General features: G+C 38.6%; 2 protein-coding genes across 6 annotated transcripts; one reads left to right on the top strand and one right to left on the bottom strand.

Annotated features, from left to right (window-relative positions):
• The first annotated feature begins 3,321 nt into the window (after positions 1-3,321).
• Mcm10 (minichromosome maintenance 10 homolog) lies at positions 3,322-7,436 on the top strand. 2 transcript variants are annotated; one of them, XM_011145169.3, is made up of 2 exons: positions 3,322-3,511; positions 4,168-7,436. In XM_011145169.3, exons 1-2 carry the CDS (start codon positions 3,456-3,458, stop codon positions 6,401-6,403), a joined length of 2,292 nt encoding a protein of 763 aa, XP_011143471.1. In that variant the 5' UTR covers positions 3,322-3,455; the 3' UTR covers positions 6,404-7,436. The 2 variants fall into 2 exon arrangements, with proteins under 2 accessions (XP_011143471.1, XP_011143472.1); XM_011145170.3 differs by lacking the exon at positions 3,322-3,511 and adding an exon at positions 3,522-3,713.
• A 1,468-nt stretch (positions 7,437-8,904) lies between these two features.
• Positions 8,905-18,700, bottom strand: eRF1 (eukaryotic release factor 1). Of its 4 annotated transcripts, XM_019842530.2 has the most exons (12): positions 18,401-18,700; positions 17,770-18,159; positions 17,161-17,336; positions 16,687-16,814; positions 16,452-16,602; positions 16,146-16,336; positions 15,853-15,982; positions 15,556-15,776; positions 15,306-15,453; positions 14,679-14,789; positions 12,024-12,040; positions 10,279-11,055 (listed from the first exon to the last, which is right to left on the bottom strand). In XM_019842530.2, the coding sequence occupies exons 2-10, from the start codon at positions 17,853-17,855 to the stop codon at positions 14,710-14,712; spliced, it is 1,311 nt and encodes a 436-aa protein (XP_019698089.1). In that variant the 5' UTR covers positions 17,856-18,159; positions 18,401-18,700; the 3' UTR covers positions 10,279-11,055; positions 12,024-12,040; positions 14,679-14,709. The 4 variants fall into 4 exon arrangements, with proteins under 4 accessions (XP_011143467.1, XP_019698089.1, XP_011143468.1 ...); XM_011145166.3 differs by lacking the exon at positions 12,024-12,040; XM_025307328.1 differs by lacking the exons at positions 12,024-12,040; positions 14,679-14,789 and having other exon boundaries at positions 18,401-18,697.
• Positions 18,701-18,737: the final 37 nt, after the last annotated feature.

Here is an 18,737-nt window from a genome sequence, read left to right as displayed (position 1 = left end):
ATAAACACTGCAGATTAGTATCCCGAAAAGAAAGAGAATTTGTTCGGATGAAAAGTAGAGTTTTCCGGCGCTTTAAGTGCGCTTGTCCGACACTTTTCAATATTCTGGCTGGTAAAATTCGTTCGGTAAAGCTTCGTTTGGTTATTCGAAGAATAAAGAAACGGCTTTGCGGATCTTTTGTCGAGAGATACAGCGGCGAATTTAGGGTCGGATCTTTCTGTAACGTCCCCTACAGAATAGTACATCCTCGATTATGTCGCGTTAGACCATAGAAAATTGCGCTATTATGCGCATCGCCGTCGTCGGCGACGACGGCGACGACTACGATGAATCAGAGATCGTGCGACGATTTGGCGACTACCGCGGGGCGCAAATAATTTATCGCGAGTAATAACTCGGGAACAATGATCGCCAGAGATTGCCGGTTTCCCTTCCGTCGGGGTAAGAGCTCGGCGAATTGCCGCGATAATAATTATATGCCCACAAGAAGAATTAAAGCGATATGTAATTAAGCTGTTAACAAAGCATTAGTAACTCTATCCCCGACGAAACTCTACCAAAACATGCGTAATGAAATGAGCCGTATATTCATTAATTATTAATGAAGCGTTAAGTATTGTATCTGGTCAGGAATAAATTAAATTATTATGTTTCGATGTACGACTCGTACATATTGCAGAAGCGCATCGACTGTGCTAATTTGCGAAATGTAGGCGGTGGCAATAAAAAAGAAATAACGCGATTTCACCGTTCAAAAGAAATGGGATTATGCCCATTTCATTCCGTATAAATTGCATGCGCCTTATGTAGGCCAGATTAATTGCACTAAAACCACACGTATATATATATACACACGTGCATATATACGTACATGATCAGTCCACTAAATTTTGCTTGGGTTGAAAGAAGAATCGCGACTAAAAACTCACTCACAGCCGTGATAATGCTACGAATAAAATTTCCTAATTTTATAAATGCCACACAATTAATTTCAAGCACTATTGATTCCTCGTCACCGGAATAACCGACCTTTCTTTTTTAGCTCTTTGATAGTCGTATTTGGTTCACTTATAACATGCAAACGTTGGAGCGTTGCGTGTAACAAGCTGACAAAATAGAGCTAAGCCGAACTAAATGAACTCGATTTGAAAGTGGCACAAGCCACGCGGATCTGTATGAATATTTTATGGCACAATTCCATTTTTCTTTTTGTCATCGTTTAACAGTAAGCCGGAAATCGGTGGGAATTGTGCGGAGACGCGCGTGCCGCATGTGCGAATCCTAGAAGCAAACATTTATGACGCGCCGACTAGCGCACGCTGCAATGCGGACCAGGGCTGAGCGAAAATTTCCGAGCACCCAGAATGTAATGATAACGTTGAAAATTATAAACTATGCACCGAAAGAACTAAAATATAGGCTTTATATTCCATAAGTGGTACATAAGTTACACTAACTCACTGTCAAAAACCAAAAAGCTATCTACAAGGAAAATCGAAATCTAAATTTACAATCTCTCCCGATATTTTTCTTATTTCTAGGTCTCGATCGTAATTATAAGTGAATATTTATTTATTATTTTCCATTTTCGTGACTGTCAGTGAGGCTTGGCAGTCAGGAGATAATTCAAGAGCGCTGACATTACCGACCGATCTAAATTTCCCGATATAAATATTCGAGCGATTCTATAACACGGTATGTCAATTTTACAATTTATTACTATTCAGATATCGCACAGATGCGCTGACAGATCTGATCGTATGCGCATCTGTGAAACATTGCGGGATAATAGTAAATCATAAAATTAATACTGTATCTTAGACTAATCGTCCGAATATTGAATCAGTCACGCGAACTTCCGTCGGTCTTTGATAGTATTTCAATGCCTGAGACAATCTCACTTGAAGGAAATCGATATCTCATTGTGAACATGAATGTCTATTACTGGCAAATATCGCAGATATTTATATTTATCACAAAACAATAGAGTGCAACAATGCTACCCATTTTATTTTATATAATGTCTTTCCATTAACTCATCTTCAGGCAAAATATTTTTTCCAAATATTCGACAACTTCGTGTCTGATAGAAATTCGCACGAGGAATACGCGAAAGTCGAGAAACTAAAAATGCGAGAATCAAAAACATACTGACTTACAATTGTAGTCTCTGTTTTATCGATGCTTACCGACATCCTTCGGCTTTGAGTTGAGGCATAACACAACAGCCGTTGAACGCTGAACTGTCACAAACGCGATGAGCTTCACTCGACTCCCGGTGATTCGCCAAGATATTCACTTTTCGATCCTCACTACTCAACGATGCACAGCACGATATTATACTACAAAAACGCGCGGTAGATTTTTTCGGCAATACTTCGCGTATGAGATTCGTCCCCGGTGGCAATAGCAAATCGCAGCGATTTGGACCTCGAACTGATATGTCGCTACGATCGGCTACGATTGTACGATACTTCGTTCTATACTACCGATATTCATTACCGGTAATTTTTCGACAATATTTCATTAAAATTTTCATTTTCTGCGCGACATATTTGATTTCGGTACTTCCGACGATATTTCGGACGTCTCGTCCGCGACGACTCGGAGGCGGAACGGCTATTTGAACCTCCAAATGCAATAACGCTGCGAACACACGATATTTTGCCCGATAGTTCTCGTCGCGAGATATTCACTCCCGACGATTGTTCAGCGATATTTTGATGCGACGAACGCGCAACACTCATTTTCGGCACTCCCGATGATACTTCGTACGCAAAACTCGCCTAAGGCGAGCTAAAAACGCGGAAAACACGGAGCGGTTATCGCGTACAAGCCGGCGCGTCGTTTCCCCTTCCATAACTGAACTTAGCCGCACACGACGATTGCGAGAATCGAAGTGTACGATTGTCAATCAGCCAATCACAGTGATGCGCTCATTTCTTCTAACCACTTATATATATAGAGAGAGAGACATATACAATTTATCCAAAATAATTCTAATTATACTGAATATTGAAATAATAAAGCATGTCGTTAAAAGATAATCTCAATTAAAGAAAACTGTACTCCGACATGATTCGTACAGAAATATTTGTTATTTTTATGCGAAAAGTGTATGTATTTACAAAGCATCTAGACAAGAGTACGTTATGAAATTAAAGGTTAATTGTATATCATTACAAGTTAAATGTGCTCATCTCGCGGACATGTTTATATCTCTAATGATATATCATCGATAAAGAAATAATTATTTTCAAATAAAACTTCTTATTTCTTTTATTTTCTTGGAAATTGAGCGCTTTAATAATCCGTAAATCATACCCGTTTCAGAAACGCTTGCGACGAGCTCGGGAAACCGCGTTGGAAAGGAAGGTTGTAGCACTTGCTGCACTTAGTACAATAAACGTGGAGGAGGAGAAGAAAGAGAAAGGGAGCGAGTCACAGAAAGTGCAATGAAGACAACAATGAAGACGACTCCCCTCTACTTTCATCTACTGAAAATTGGCGGGTAAATGTATGTCCCCATGATGTACGTCACCATATAAGTGGTTGTCACTGCGTGTGTTGTCTGTGAAAAGTATCAAGTAATATAAAATTATCTGTGACTAGGGAATACATATGCATAAATGATTCCTATGATACTGATGAATAATATTTTTATTGCGCTGCTTGCATCGTGACGTACAGAAACAATAGTTGGGTAAGGTTAGGTAAGTCAGGTATTAATCATCTGTTATGAATGCCATTTAATTAATGACACATTCAAGGAATCAGTATTTGTTCATGCATTCTTGCTGTTTTCTAAGTCATAGCGATGAATTTAGAGGGTGATTTTAATTCATAAGATTTAGTACCAAGCAACTTATCATGAATTTTAACAATTTATTAAATCAGTTAACTTTATTTGACACTGTTTTATTTTTACAGGCATGTGAGAGTTTGTAATTTTCCTTTCTAAATCCTTTAATTTTTATACCATTATAATATTAATAAGATACATTCTTTTAACTACTATCAGCACCAAGACTGACAAATATTTCATATTTCCTCATTATATATTTCTATATATGCAGTAGCATCAAATTAAATATTGCATAGTATATAAGTATATAGATATATAATTTTATCAAACATTTCTAAAGCTGATATTGTTCTTCCTTACAGCATTTTAAAAATGGAGCACGAAGACAGTGATACTGATTTAGATATTTTAAATAATCTTATATCAAATGATACTGAGGAGACAGAGCAATCTGAACAGTTTGAACAACCTGAACAGCTAAAGCAATCTGAACAGCCAAAACCACCTGAAGCAAAGAGAACATTAACAGAACTGCAGTTTAGTTTTTTAGATTCTATAGCTAATAATATAGACAATGAGGATAAACCAGCCAATGAAAAAGTCTCCAGTGAGATTCATGACGACAAGCTGGACTCCTCAGATGATGAAGACAGGCGTTATTTCGAGGAGCAAAAATATTCCAACTATGGACGTGATGTAAAGCAGTTGTTGAAAGGACATTTCAAACCTGAACAACCAGTAAAATTATCACTTGATAATAATAAGACTTTTACAAAAAAAAATTGTAACAAAACTTTTGACTTTAACAATATTATAAAAAGCGACAAAAATAATATTTTAATATCAAAAGACGTGTACAGCGATCCCTTCTTTGGAATAAGAATTGTTAGTCCACTCGTATCCTCCGCCGAATTGAAAGAACGCATGGAAGGCAAGATAGCTGTAACAATATCCAGAATAAAGAACCACATCGTCTCCGACAATGTGCACAACGACTGGGTGATCGCCGGCGTGTTAATCAGCAAATCGGATACGAAGACTTCGCAAAAGGGTTCCTCTTATTGCATCTGGAAAATAAGCGATTTGTCCGACGACTTGAAGACTGTGACTGTCTTCTTGTTCAGCAATGCGTACAAACAATTGTGGAAGACTATCACCGGCAATGTCATAGGTATCCTCAACCCGAATGTACTCGAGAGTAAAGACAACGTCGATCAGGCGACACTGTCGATTGATAATCCCCAAAAAATGATGATTCTCGGTCGGTCCAAGGACATGGGTAAATGCAAATCGGTGAAGAAGAACGGGGATGCGTGCACCGCAGTAGTGAATACCAGCCGATGCGAGTACTGCATCTACCACGTCAAGCAAGAATACAAGAAGTGTTCACGACGTGCAGACTTGCGGTCGAGCAATACCGGATATGGCTTCACTGACGACACGTTGAATCGTATGAACAAGCAAAATGTGCGGAAACCTTATAACGGAATGGCACCGTTTGTGCCGGTGTTGGCAAAACGCAATGAGAAGCTGTATGAGAAAGACCGCGCACGTCTGGAGTTGTTGGCCGGAGCGACTTCAGGTAATAATGAGAAGACCAAGAAGACGAAGGACGAACAGAAAACTAAGGTCATCACCGACGTTAAGAAAAAAGGGGTGACCGTCGAGCTGACGAGCAATCAATCCAGATTGGACCATGAGCGACTCAACAAGTTGAGAGGCTGGCAGCCCACGAAACAAGTAATGATGCAGTCGACAACCAACGGGCCGGTTCTGTGTTCCAGCCCTTCAGTGCAACCGAAGGGGAGCAATCTCACAGCCAGCAAACTTAAAACCAACCCGATGGACAAAAAGATCTCATTAACCTCCTTGTCTTCGAACCCACGACTGGGAACAGGTTGTAAACAGGGTATGATAGATTTCTCAGAGCCGACCAAGCAACAAGTTCGCTCTGCCAAGATGAACGCGATCAAGTGGGTGCAGCAGCACGGGAAGATCACGGCGAAAAATCCGAATCAAGTGCGCGTGAGCTCGCAAGAAAAGCTAGAGAAGAGCGTAAAGCGTCAGCGAGAAAACGATGAGCGAGAGGAACGGGACGCGAAGAGGGCGAAAGTAAACGACAAGTTCAAGGAGTTGTTGGCGGTCAAGTCCTCGCACACCGATCTGATTGAGAAGTCGTATGATGAGGAGAAGGAGAAGTACTTCGACAAGCTGGAGGCGAAGGAGCGGATGGAGGAGAAGATGATGAACACCTTCAAGGTCAACTGCAAAGCCGTGACATGCTTGACATGTAAATACACAGCGTTCTCGGCGTCGGACATGTGCAAGGAGCAGCGGCATCCGTTGCGCGTGGTCGACGCCGTTAAGAGGTTCTTCAAGTGCGCTGACTGCGGCAACAGAACCGTCAGTCTGTACCGTATGCCGTCGCACACCTGCGGTAGGTGCAACGGCTCCAGCTGGGCCAGGGCGGCGATGATGGACGAGAAGCGGACCGTTATCGCCGCGGCGACCCTCTCCATACGCGGTGCCGAGGAGAAGTTCCTGGGCTCGGCGGTGAAGGACGACAGTCTCAATCTCCTCGTCCCGGATGCGGACTAGTGCATCTTGTCATTTGCTCATGAGTATTGCTGTCTCGCTCTTGATGAGGAATATTTTTCTATTGAGTTCCAATGCTTTTTCTCAAGCACCTTAGATATATGTAGACAAGTGCAAAAATTTAGAGACTGCAGGACATTCAGAATTGACTACGATGCGAAATACGGTGCCTTTTTACTCTCGGTCTACCGCACGTGAACATGTACGTGATGTGTATATAAAGCGTTTGTATATATAAAATATATAAGGACTTAAATGGCGCTAGAATGTGCCATCAATGTCGATGCCAGAAGATATCGTATGAATTGGTAATAGAATTGTTTTTAATACTCATTTGTATATGATAAATATAGCGATTCAAGAATAACAGCGCACATTGAACACGTCGTTTGCGAATCAATGCGAAGTCAAATTAATCGTCGTCGACTGAGATCTTATAAGAATGAACTTTCTAACCGATCATGTGAGGCTGATACTTAATTTCTATGTATATTTTATATATCTTAGAATCTATAAACAATCCTTTCATTTAATATCCTTCTGTTTATTGTCAGTATTATCAGTTTCTTTTTTCCTTTTTTTTTCTCTCCTTACTCTGTATGAAATGTACAAATATAAAGAAATCCTAAGGGCGTACTTCTTTGCACATTTCCGAAACGAAATACACATCGGATTCTCTCTCTCTCTCTCTCTCTCTCTCTCCGTCCGAGATTTATACAGCGAGCAGAAACGTTCTGATACAACCAGGTACAACAATCGTATAAAAAACACTATGTCATCTTCCATCTCGACTATGTTCTTCGCTAAATCACGATCATTTGAGGTTTACGTTTAGGCTGAGGAGAGTCACTGTCTTCCTTGTGTATCTCAGTTTGTCTTCGACAGGGCTTTTTTACTATTCTCGTCACGAGCAAAACTGTTCCTCTCCCTGTTCACGAACGGAACACGAATTGCCTGAAGGTAGACGTCGGTAAAGTTTCTAAATATGAAGAATTGTGGTTGGGGTCCGGAAGCATCGCGTTGACATAAACCACCGCGGATCAACGTTCAAAAACGCGCTCAATTTGCGTACGATAAAATATGTAAGACCCGTAGGATAGTGATTTATCGGTCATATGACTGTACGATGAAATCTCGTGCGAGGTGTATTATGCCAGTGTAACAGTTCCGGACTCTAATAACCATCTTGTTTGTATGAGAAACATAGATTGTATTTTTTCACTCATGTACTGTTTAATATCCTATGGTTGTCCAGTTCTATTCGGCATTTTTATATTACGTTACGATGACACGTTACTCTTCCTTGTATATAAAACTTCGAGTAAAATATGCGTGAGAAAAGGAAGATTGGAAATAATGCCTGCTTGACAAACACTCGAGTATTTCTTTTTACAAATGCGACTGTCACCAGCGAAATTTATTTCCTTTAACACGCCGCAGTAAATACCGATTTATAGTTCTCGCACGTAATTGTACGTAATTTGTATTTTTCAACGAACGAATTGAGACATTACTAAATTACGAAGTGACAAAGACATTAAATGTGTGTGTGTGTGTGTGTGTGTATGTGTGTGTGTTGTGTACACACACGCACAGTTAATTCATCAATATATTATATAATTATATATATATATATATATATTTATACATACATATGTGTATGTACATGTTATATATATATATATATTATATATATATATAATTATATACATATACATATCTCGGTGAATTAACTGTATAAAAATAGTACAAATTAGAGGTGTTTAAAAAAGGAGTCAATTCTTGCATGCCATGTGTTACATTAATGCACGTTACATGCGTGTATGGAATGTTTCTTTTTGGAACATTATTTCAATCTCCCTCTTTGTCACCTGACAGAGCATAGATCTCATAGGAAATGAGCAGCGACACTATATCCGACAATTTCTTTTCCGATCGTTTCAACTATGATCCATACCAAGTATATTCCATAATCCACTGGAAAACAGATCGCATTTTTTTAGAACAGCGTACAGACACACGTTGTGTTGGCGTACATACATGAAAACACGAAGCATTTATAATAAAATTATGCTCTAAGGCCCATGTTAATGGTCGTTACTTGAAATTTGCCTGACGTGAAATACTCAAGTGTAAATTCTACGGTTAATTCAAAGTTTTTTGCTTGAATCATACGCTGTATATGTGATGTGATACGTTTGTAATATCAGGACACCATATTTGCAGTGCAATATTACGACATAAATGAAAAGATCGCGTCTAATCGTGAATTAAAATCCGGATATCTCGCGCGGGGTAATTTTCAATTAACGACTGTCAATACGGGCCCGAGAAATTGATTCGAGTAAAATAGATACAACGATTACAAATTTGGGTCTCAGCATCACGTCGTCGTACGTGAAACCTAATGAAGGCTCAAGGAAACAACCGGTTTCTCGATCAAACGACACACTTTTAGTGGCAAAATACGAATGAAAGTAAATTAATCAATGACGAATATGTTGTTATAGCAGATTATACAACTATGCTTATAGAGATCATAGGCAAGCCATAATCTAAGTACGTCATCGATTCAATTAAAGCAACTCGCGTGGACGACATTTCCGTGTACCCTTACTTCAAGACAAAGATTACAAGGCTTTCCCTATTCTCTCTTTCTCTTTCACTCACTCTCACATTCTTTTTATCTTTCTTTTTTCACACACTCTCTCCCTCTCTTTCACTCATTGATATTCATCGAGTTCTTAATGTACTATTTTGCATACTTAAATCAATGTTCCGCTAAGCAGAAACGTAGTCGCACCGACGTGTAGAAATAAATAACTATCTAGAGACTCCTAATGAGATGTTTACATATAAAAATTTGAAGAAACGTTAAGCCGGCAATTAACATCTCGATATCTTGAGAGACAATACACAGATACAATACTTCGAGCCATCACGTTCTGGAATTCGTTGTGCACATACCACAAATCAGATTTCTCGCTCTTTCGATCTCTTTCTTCCGCTCTACTTCTCTCCTCTGTCCCCTCCCTCCCCCCGTCTCATTCTCTCAAACGTCCCACTTTGATGAAGTTCTTTTGTGCGCCTGTTTCTTGTCTCTGCAAGGTGTACATCAGAATATCGCATAATTAATCATGTTAAATACATCACCAATCAACAATACACTGTTTTTACTTTTCCTTTCTTTTTCCGACAAGAAAATCTCATAGTATTCGCGAAAAATCTTCGCCTCTCTGTACAGCATACGTTCCTTTCATTAAAGAGTACTTCACCAAAATTGCACGTTACATTCTTTCCACATTTATACATACACAGCGTCGTTTATTACAAAGGCATCGTACGAACAAGCAAGTTAAATTAACAGTGTTAAAATAATTTCGTAACATCTCTTCATTTTTTTCAGTAACTGCCATTTAAATATCGCGGGGAATATCTTTCTCTTCACTGTGAGGTGCACCACTATTATAACAATGGAAAAAGTTACCTCTCGATACATCTCTCTCACTTTTTTGTTTTCTCCTTTTTGCGAAGCGCCTTTTATGTACAGTTGTGTGAATGTACAAAATCTAAGAGCCGAGAGCCAGCAACGGAGCAACGTGGAATCGCGTGGAAACTGTATGTCCCTACATTTACAAGTATATGTATCACTGCATAAGACGGAAATACTTCATTTACTCCGTGGATCGTCAACGAGACGATCTCAGCTTATGTCCTAAGGCAACTGCGCCGCTTTTTCTTTTTCTTTTAAATTGACATCTATTTACAGAACGTTCTCCGTTTCTTTCTTTTTCTTTTTTTTCTTTTTTTTTTTTAATATGTCCGCGTGAATTTTGCAAACCGGTGTCAGAATGCACGATACAAATGCAAATTGTATGTTCATAATAATCAGTTTATTACAGCTCTTCCATTATTGTATCTGAACAAAAATAACGCTACATCCACTCTGGTGTGTGTAGTTCAAATATTCATTCCTCATAAAATCTATGGTAAAGAGATGACAAACATCAATTTAATATAAAATCACGACCGAACCACGTACATACACTGTACAACATTTTGTTTTATATTCGGCACTGTGTAGAGCGGGTGTGTAGGTTGGTTGGTTTGGTTTCAAACGAATCCGCGTGAATAATTGAGGACCATAATCGTAATACAAGGGTGGTAAAATGTTAAGATGAGAGTAGGCAGGTATCAAGCTGGCTTAATTAAGTGTCACAGTCTTCGAGTTGCCCTTTATTTCTGTTTCCTTATCCTTTTTTTTGTCTATTTTATTTCCTTTTTCCTCGTAGAATACGGCCATGCTGAGTCGCGATATGCTCCTGCCGTATGCTGTGCTCCACTCTTTCGTGTAATCAATCTGCGATCTGCTTGATGCTCGATAAATTCTAGATAATGATTTCGTGGCGACATCGTACGTGTTGCTGTTGCTGCTGCATTGTATGGTGAATTTCGAAAAATGTGCCCGTCTATGTTTCTGTCTCTTGTTGCGGCAAGAGAGAATATACACCGCATGTGTCTTCTGGTTTTTTTTTTCCTTGAAGAGAACCAAATATCGGTTGTGTCACGGACCTAGTAGTCGTCCAAATCAAAGCTATCGATTTCGGTGTCTTCCAGCTGCATACTTTGAAAGTCCACTTTGTACCGCAAAATACCTGAAAAATATACACTTGAAAATACGTGTTGGATATGTAAACCATTGTTGATAACTTAAGAACCTTTCGATCAAATCTCCTTGTACGAGCTCTCATTACCAAATTGACAATTAAAAACTGATTGTAAATATAGAACAGTGTGGTTTGAAAAATGGCGTAAGCACAAATATACGTAAAAGATAAATCATTAAGAACATTCATTTTATATATAGCGTCGCGCTTACAGCATTGATTTGCTAAGTTGCAACAAATTAAGGAAAATTGAAATTTTGCGACAGTGCTTTTTCAAAAACAAAATGTATACTTTATAATTTGCAAAGATCGCGATAATAAGATATAAGCAATCATAAATATGTGATTATATAAACATATATATATGCAAATGTTGAGTAAAGCCTTCATTAAAAACACTATTCACAATTCCTTCAACTCACTTCATTAAAAACACTATTCACAATTCCTTCAACTCAATGTCCAGAAAATACACTGTAATTAGTCAGAAACTCGATCGTTAAATGAAATCACTGAATTATGAATTTTATATATTGATGTCATATGCAGATGAAGTACGAGAAAATCAATATTAAATGTAAATTCATATTATATGAATGTTATATCGATCAATATAGCGATCAAAGAAGCTGTGTAATGAGAGAAGTAAATATATATGATTCGAATGTATAAACTATTAATGAATCATTAATAAATTACAAGATGTTTAAATAAATATTAATGAGTGATGAGACAATGATTGTAGATAAACTATAATATTATAACTGTAGTATTAAAGAATCAATGGAATAAGACCTATAAATATATATATTTATATATGAATATGTGTGTGTATATATATGAAATACGTCAATTGTAACATTGTGATCTACATTACACGACTGATATCGGTTAAGTGATATCATTTATTTGTATCTTTGTTGTATAATTATCTGAGTAAAAAGCAAGTACTATACCTTTCCCAATATGCGAGCTAATAGAAATAAGAATGCCGATTAGTATATTTGAAGAGTATTAAAAAGACTTCGACTATTATAAGCAATTGCTATACGAAAGCGTAGATATATACTTGTAATAATTATACGATATTCGCGTTCATTACCATAGATATTTCCATTTTACCATGCTTTTTTATCTAACTTCTTAAATTTAGAGCGAAATTTTTCACATGTACTATCTAATTGTAATGCAATAACTTACATTATCTATGATAATGAACTTAATATTTTTACATCGCTTATTATTTAACATGCAATGCGTAATCGATCAAACTTATCGGATTGTCCTTTTCTATTTTATATTGTGTAAGCATGAGTAAAGCGTAAATTGGAAAGAATACGTTGAAAAAACGTGTTATAATGCTGCAATATCATTTCAATGCAGCGTGTGACATTTGCTTTGTAGCAATACAAAAATGCCAAATTTTCGTCAAGTGTTTTTCTATAATTCAGTTGTTCGAATCAGGGTACTGTGTAATAATTGTGTAAGTCATGAAAACGGCAGTATCTCAAGAATTCTAAGTGAAAATATGTGACAACGACGAACGATAATAATGAGTAACCTGTAAACTATAGCTATATGTTCTAAGAAATATTCCGGAGGTTCGTATTTATTTGCATGTTTTCGTATTAGGAATGCATAATTTCCAAAAACACACATGAACTGCATATTGTTGACAAAATTAATAATTTTTGCTATAAAGTGGTGCATTAGACCAAGATTAAACCCGAATTAACAAACTCTTTGTCGATGTAACACATACATTGAAACAATTACATTGAAAAAGATGTACACATGCATGTACTATTATTTGATATTGTATCTACTAAAACGTACATCTATATACATCTACAGCATAATTGTAATAAAAATTAAATTCTGACAATGTGTATAGATTCGAACAACGTGTATAGAGAATAAAATAGCGCAAATTAAAGAAATAGTAATACCATTTACATTTATTTGCCAACAAGAACAGAAAATATCGCAGAGAAAATGCCATGCAAACTCAAAAAAGTTTAATCTATACACTATATAGTTGCGTAATAAAAGAACAAAAAGTAGTGGTTCTGTAGTTGAAAATCAGATATATATATACGCACACTGCGCGATTCCATTCAGCAAAACTTTTATATAATTCGTATACTCAGCAAATGATAATGTATCGGCTCGAGAATTATAATCAGATAATATGTATCAGATAATGCGTGTAAGTGTGCATTTATGTGAAGTGTCGCTTACATATTGAAAAAAGTAATCGCTTGTTCACTTGTGAGATAAATATCAATGTCAATTGCGAAACGAGGCAAACACGCTTTTCGCTCAAGATACAAAAATCTGAGTAGTTATATATTAATTGGTGATGGTAATGTATGTGTGTGTGTGTGTGTATGTGTATGTGTGTGTGAAAACTCGTCGCGCCGCTGTGTTGGCTGGAAGCTCACATTGACATTTAGAAGCGTTATCAATTAGTTTATTTATAAAACATTCTTGTACACGCGGCTTTAATCGGCTTCGTAACAGGCTCTCGGTATACATGTTATACTGTACCAATATCGAGAATGAGGTGTGTTAAAATACGAATTTTAGGTAATGTGTGAAAGATTCTGTATATCTGAATATATCTGGCAGTACTGATCTCTTTCCATTGAATCAACCACTGTGTGTGTTGCGTCTACTTCTCCGATTACGAGAACCAAGAGTGTACAGATCTAATGACACAGCGTGTGTAAAAAGGTAGGAAAACTGGAAGATTTCAACTCACCCCGCATATATATAAACACAGAGCAATCCACATATCTCATGTATATATATGTACAAGATTTTCTTTTTATTCGCGTTTACCACCAAGAAAGAAAAGAAAGACAGCGAAGATTCTCAGGCTCTTTTTATTCGTGAAAATAATTATATCTTGAGAGAGAGACATATGAACTAAAAACGTCTATTACCACATTCAAACTTATTTTAAGAGACACATATGCATATGTATACTACAGATCTGCACAGAAGAACCAAACTGTACTATTTAGTGAGAAACCCAATGGAAGAAATTTGTGATACTTTTGGACAAATTTATCGTTACATTTAGAGATCAATTAAGAAAGAATGTCTTACACTAACTCTAATCGTGTGATCTTATCGTAGAATATCGACAAGCAGATACAGAGAGAATCTTACATTAATATTTAATATGTTCACGATTATGCAGTTAATCCAGAAATTCATTGTGCAATATTTTGTTACTAGTGACATGTGATATATTTACATTCTAGAGAAGGACAATATGATGAACATTTACTCGCGTTTCAAGCGAGATTATATAAGTGAGAGATAAAAAGGTTTTATTAAAAAGACATTTGGCTAATCATAAGCGCTTAAATCTCTCGATAGACCAATAGACACACCGTTTGCATTATACATTCACGAATTCAATTAAATCGTATTATGCTTTCTTATATCAAAGTGTTATAATGCGGTGGATGAAGTTACGACGGCTCGGTAACGGGGATAGTAAAAGAGAGACGAGTGATAAATTTGTCCAGCTTCACAAATAATACGCTCTATGATACACGAGATGTAAGTGAACGCACGCAAGACAGAGAAAGAGCTACCTGGTCGACTCTGAGTAATTCACGGATGAAATTAGTAATCATCGAGGTCAACATCATCAAGAGGCTCATCAGCCTGCAGTGACTGGAAATCAACTTTGTAGCGGAGGATTCCTATGCACCAACATATACTCCACGGTTAATATCAGTTCGATTGAGGGTCCATATTTCCGTGCATATCATTCTTCGCCCGTTTATAGCGACACAACGTTTAATTCTTTCAAGATCAACGGTACGCCCGTAAAAAGGCGACTTTGTATCATCGTAACTTCTCAACGATTTCATTCGTGCGTGTGAAATATGCAAATGTGCATTACCGTATGTCGCACTGTACATAATTCAGCGTCTACGCTATATATATTATTTGGAATTTATTGCGAATCTGCGTGACATACATGTAAATCGGAAAGCTTTAATCTCTTTTGTTTGATCTTTTCGCTTTTTTCCCCATATCGCAAATATTAAATATCTCTTCCGTTTGCTTACTTACTATCAGGTGTTTTACTTATTTTAACTATTTAACATGTAATGTTTATACATATATATTCAATGATAGGCAGAGAGAAAGAGGTAGAATTTGCTTTGTGAGACTATAAGCGGTGATAACGAACACGTATAAGAAGAGCTCACCTCCGATACCGCCGAAACCTCTGACAAACTGGGATCCTTCCTGCGACTTGTCCGTGATAATTTCCAAGGTAGCACCAAAGCTCTTATAGTTGTTCGCGAGCCACTCGAGCAACGGTTGACATTCCACAAGCTCCAACTCTACCCCGCTCTATAGATAAATGAATAAGATACAAGGGTCTCCCTTCGAAAGGTATCAGAGAGAAAAAGAATTCAACATTAGATTGTTCCGGCATTTTATCTCGACGCTTACCTCTTTATCTGTGAAGTGAGTTTTATCTTTTTCTTGTTCTGGCGTTAGGTGTAAGACTTTTTCCTCCGCGTTTGTATGATTTTTCAAGACGTATCGTTGAATATCTAAATTCTCCCAGCAAATGAGTGTTTCAACGCTACCTAATTCCAAAGCTCTTAGCGTGTCTTCTACACCAAAGCAATACTTGCCGGTATCTTGAGAAATTTCATCAAAGTAACGACCTTGAGAGAGAAATCATTTTGTCAGATACGTATACCAACGATATACGTCACAATCGACGCGTGAACATTTATTTACCGATCAACTTCTTCTCTTGGATGAATTTTACATTTTGCAAAGATTCGGCCGCTAACTCAATAGCCTGATTAAAGCCATTTTCACCACCATACGATACATCCACCAATTTTATGACCTTAGCTTGCAATCTCTGGAGAAAAGAAGGGCATGTCGTTTCTATAAATATTGCTGTCAATTTTATATAAAAAATACATCTATTAAAAAATAGTTTGTCGATTCAAGGTAAGTTAAAAGAATTGAAAATAACAAAACAATAATGAAGAGAAACTGATGGAAAAAGAGACCTCACTCACCGGATCAAACATATCGGATTGACTAAGTTCTGTTTTGAAATCGGCGCTACCTGCCAATATCAAACCAGCGATATTTGGTTTGTCATTAGTGATGTATAATTGAGTAGCTACTTCCGCGACTTTTCGAACATAGTTATGTCGTTTCTCCATCCGTAATCGGGCGAAACGAAGCGCAGATTGACCACCTCTACCTGAAAATCGATACATTTTATAGCGCACTCGGCGTGACCTATCTCGATACCATGCGAAACTGCGAAAAAACGAACTTTCGCCCTTTTCTCAACTGTTCTCCAATGTGTTACGTACCATGTTTCTTAGGAAGATCCACGGTAAACTTATGCAAGACCTCACGTGTGTTGCCTTGTAGCGTGCCAAATAAAGCGCCATTACCATCCATAACAATAAAACCAAATTTATTATCATCGGCGAGTAACGCTGTCAGCGCTTCCGTGTGAAACTGTAAAGTGCAGTTAGTACAAGTCACGCTCGATGTGATAAGTATCACAGAGTACATTCGAGAATATGAGATTCCAAGACCCACCTTATTATCACAAAGATACAAGGAAGTATTAATAGGCTTAAAAGGTTCAAAATCGATGTTGACTTTCTTCTCTTTCCCCTCCTCCGTAACGATAGTTCCACAATAAATTACCAGGCCATTTGGAGGCACTAAAATATAAAATATCTAGAAAATACTTAATACAATGCAAATAACAGCCATTACAAACAACTCAAATGTATCGATAACATATTTTCTACACATAAAATGATAATCAAATGTCGTGTAAATGTCGAAATCAAATAAACAAGTACAATATATCTAAAATAGAACGTATGAACAAATGAGATGGAAAATAGATTGAATGAACATAACATAAATAAATAAAACATAACAAATAGGATAGAAGAATAAGTGAATTTGGTATTATTTTTGTACTAAAAATAAAGAAGAGGCAATAGCTGCGTTAACTATACTAAACCATTTACGACAAAGAATTATAAAGAAGATAAATACCTTTAGTATATAACTTTAGCCTATGCTGTACTGACGTGATTGCACCCAAGACAGATAATCTATTTACACGAGATTTAATGTTCGACGCAGTACCAAATTCATCCGCTAGCATCTTGCTCACTCTCGATATTTGGTCCTTTGGAGGTATGATTAACGAAATCATGCTCGTGCCATTCCTGCAAAGACAAAACACTTAAAACTTTTTGTAAATGACACTCCACACTACATACATACACATGCTCTCTCTCTCTCTCTCTCTTTCTCTCTCTCTCTTTCTCTCAGCAAAATCTTTTATCGTACATACTCAAGACTTTCTGTTTATGTAAGCCACCGCCTGGATTTCATGTGCTTTAGCGCAGGCGAGAGACCTACATAGCTCATCTACAGCATAAATTCACGAGTAAAATTGGTATCAGAGGTATGCCAATACATGCGAATGAAATATTACCAGCAAAGAATGATTTGAAAAACAGAGAGGACTCTAATGTATCTTGCAACGTGACTTGGGGAGCGAGCACATGCTCGCGGCGAAGCCATATGTCAGGACGATCGGTACAGGGTAACAGCTGATGGCGCGCGGCAAGACGACGTCGGCGTCGACCTACTTACCCCCTGGCCATCTCGAGGCTCTTTATGAGCTTCTTGATCTTCCAGATCTCGACGTTGCGGTCGGCGGAGGTCTCCTCGTTCGACATCGCTGATGCGCGTGGGAACGCGTGGTCGCGGCGTTATACGGTCGCTGCTCGGCTGAGGAGATTTATCGCTGTCGCGCGCGCTCTCTCGTCCGGAGTAGGGACGACGACGGTGGCGATGAGAAGCCTGGCACGAAGGCAAGGTGGCTCCGCGTGTCGACGTCGGGATGACCAGGTTCTGCGAATTCCTCTTTCTTTCTCTTTTTCTCTCTCCTCTCTCTCTCTCTCTCTCTGTCTGTCTGTCTATCTTGATCTTTTTCTCTCTCTCTCTCTATCTCTTTTTCTCTCTCTCTCTCTTTCTCTGTCTCTGTGTGTGTGAAAACGCTCGGGATTAACGATACGTCGCGGTCATACCGCACCGATCCAGTTCGCACCGGATTATGTCAGCGGAAGAACGTGGTCGCGACGTAGCGGGTCGTCCGAGGGCGGCCGCCCGTCCGTTCTCTCGCCCGATGTCGCACGGCGCGCGCGGGCATTAAAAACGCTGTGGAGCCGCACGCGCCGTGCGGCCACCTTCGGCTCTCCCGCAGGCTCTCTCGCACACTCACTTTCGGTGATGATGATCGTCACGGTGCAGTCGGTGCGCCGATGCGGGAACGACGGCGACGGCGACGTTGGCCACGGCGGCTACACAACGGCGACCACGGCCACGACGACAACGATGACCACGACCAGGCGGCGGCAGGGGCCCCTTCAGCGGTGACGCTCGTGACACAGCGGATACCACGCGGCTGTAAGCCTCGGAATGCACACGTCGGCCATGCGATGGCACAGCGAAACGTCAGTACCACGGTGGACGTACCGCACGGTACAAAATGGGAAGCAAAAAGACTTCGAGGCCGCCCAGTCGCGCACACGAGCGCACACGGTCGCGGATCGCTTGTT

Source organism: Harpegnathos saltator, unplaced genomic scaffold (assembly GCF_003227715.2).
Source record: "Harpegnathos saltator strain DR-91 unplaced genomic scaffold, Hsal_v8.6 scaffold845, whole genome shotgun sequence".
NCBI classification, from domain to species: domain Eukaryota; kingdom Metazoa; phylum Arthropoda; class Insecta; order Hymenoptera; family Formicidae; genus Harpegnathos; species Harpegnathos saltator.
Note: the sequence above shows the minus strand (reverse complement) of the source record. Positions and strands in the feature narration are given on the sequence as shown.

Excerpts from the sequence above, each read along its gene's own strand:
- eRF1 (XM_025307328.1), bottom strand. The coding sequence starts at position 17,855 with ATGTCGAACGAGGAGACCTCCGCCGACCGCAACGTCGAGATCTGGAAG. Across the intron at positions 16,815-17,160 it reads GCTAAAGTTATATACTAAAG|TGCCTCCAAATGGCCTGGTA; the intron begins GTATTTATCTTC and ends TTTATATTTTAG. Across the intron at positions 15,777-15,852 it reads CCAAGAGAAGAAGTTGATCG|GTCGTTACTTTGATGAAATT; the intron begins GTAAATAAATGT and ends TTCTCTCTCAAG.
- Mcm10 (XM_011145169.3), top strand. The coding sequence starts at position 3,456 with ATGAAGACAACAATGAAGACGACTCCCCTCTACTTTCATCTACTGAAA. Across the intron at positions 3,512-4,167 it reads CATCTACTGAAAATTGGCGG|CATTTTAAAAATGGAGCACG; the intron begins GTAAATGTATGT and ends TCTTCCTTACAG.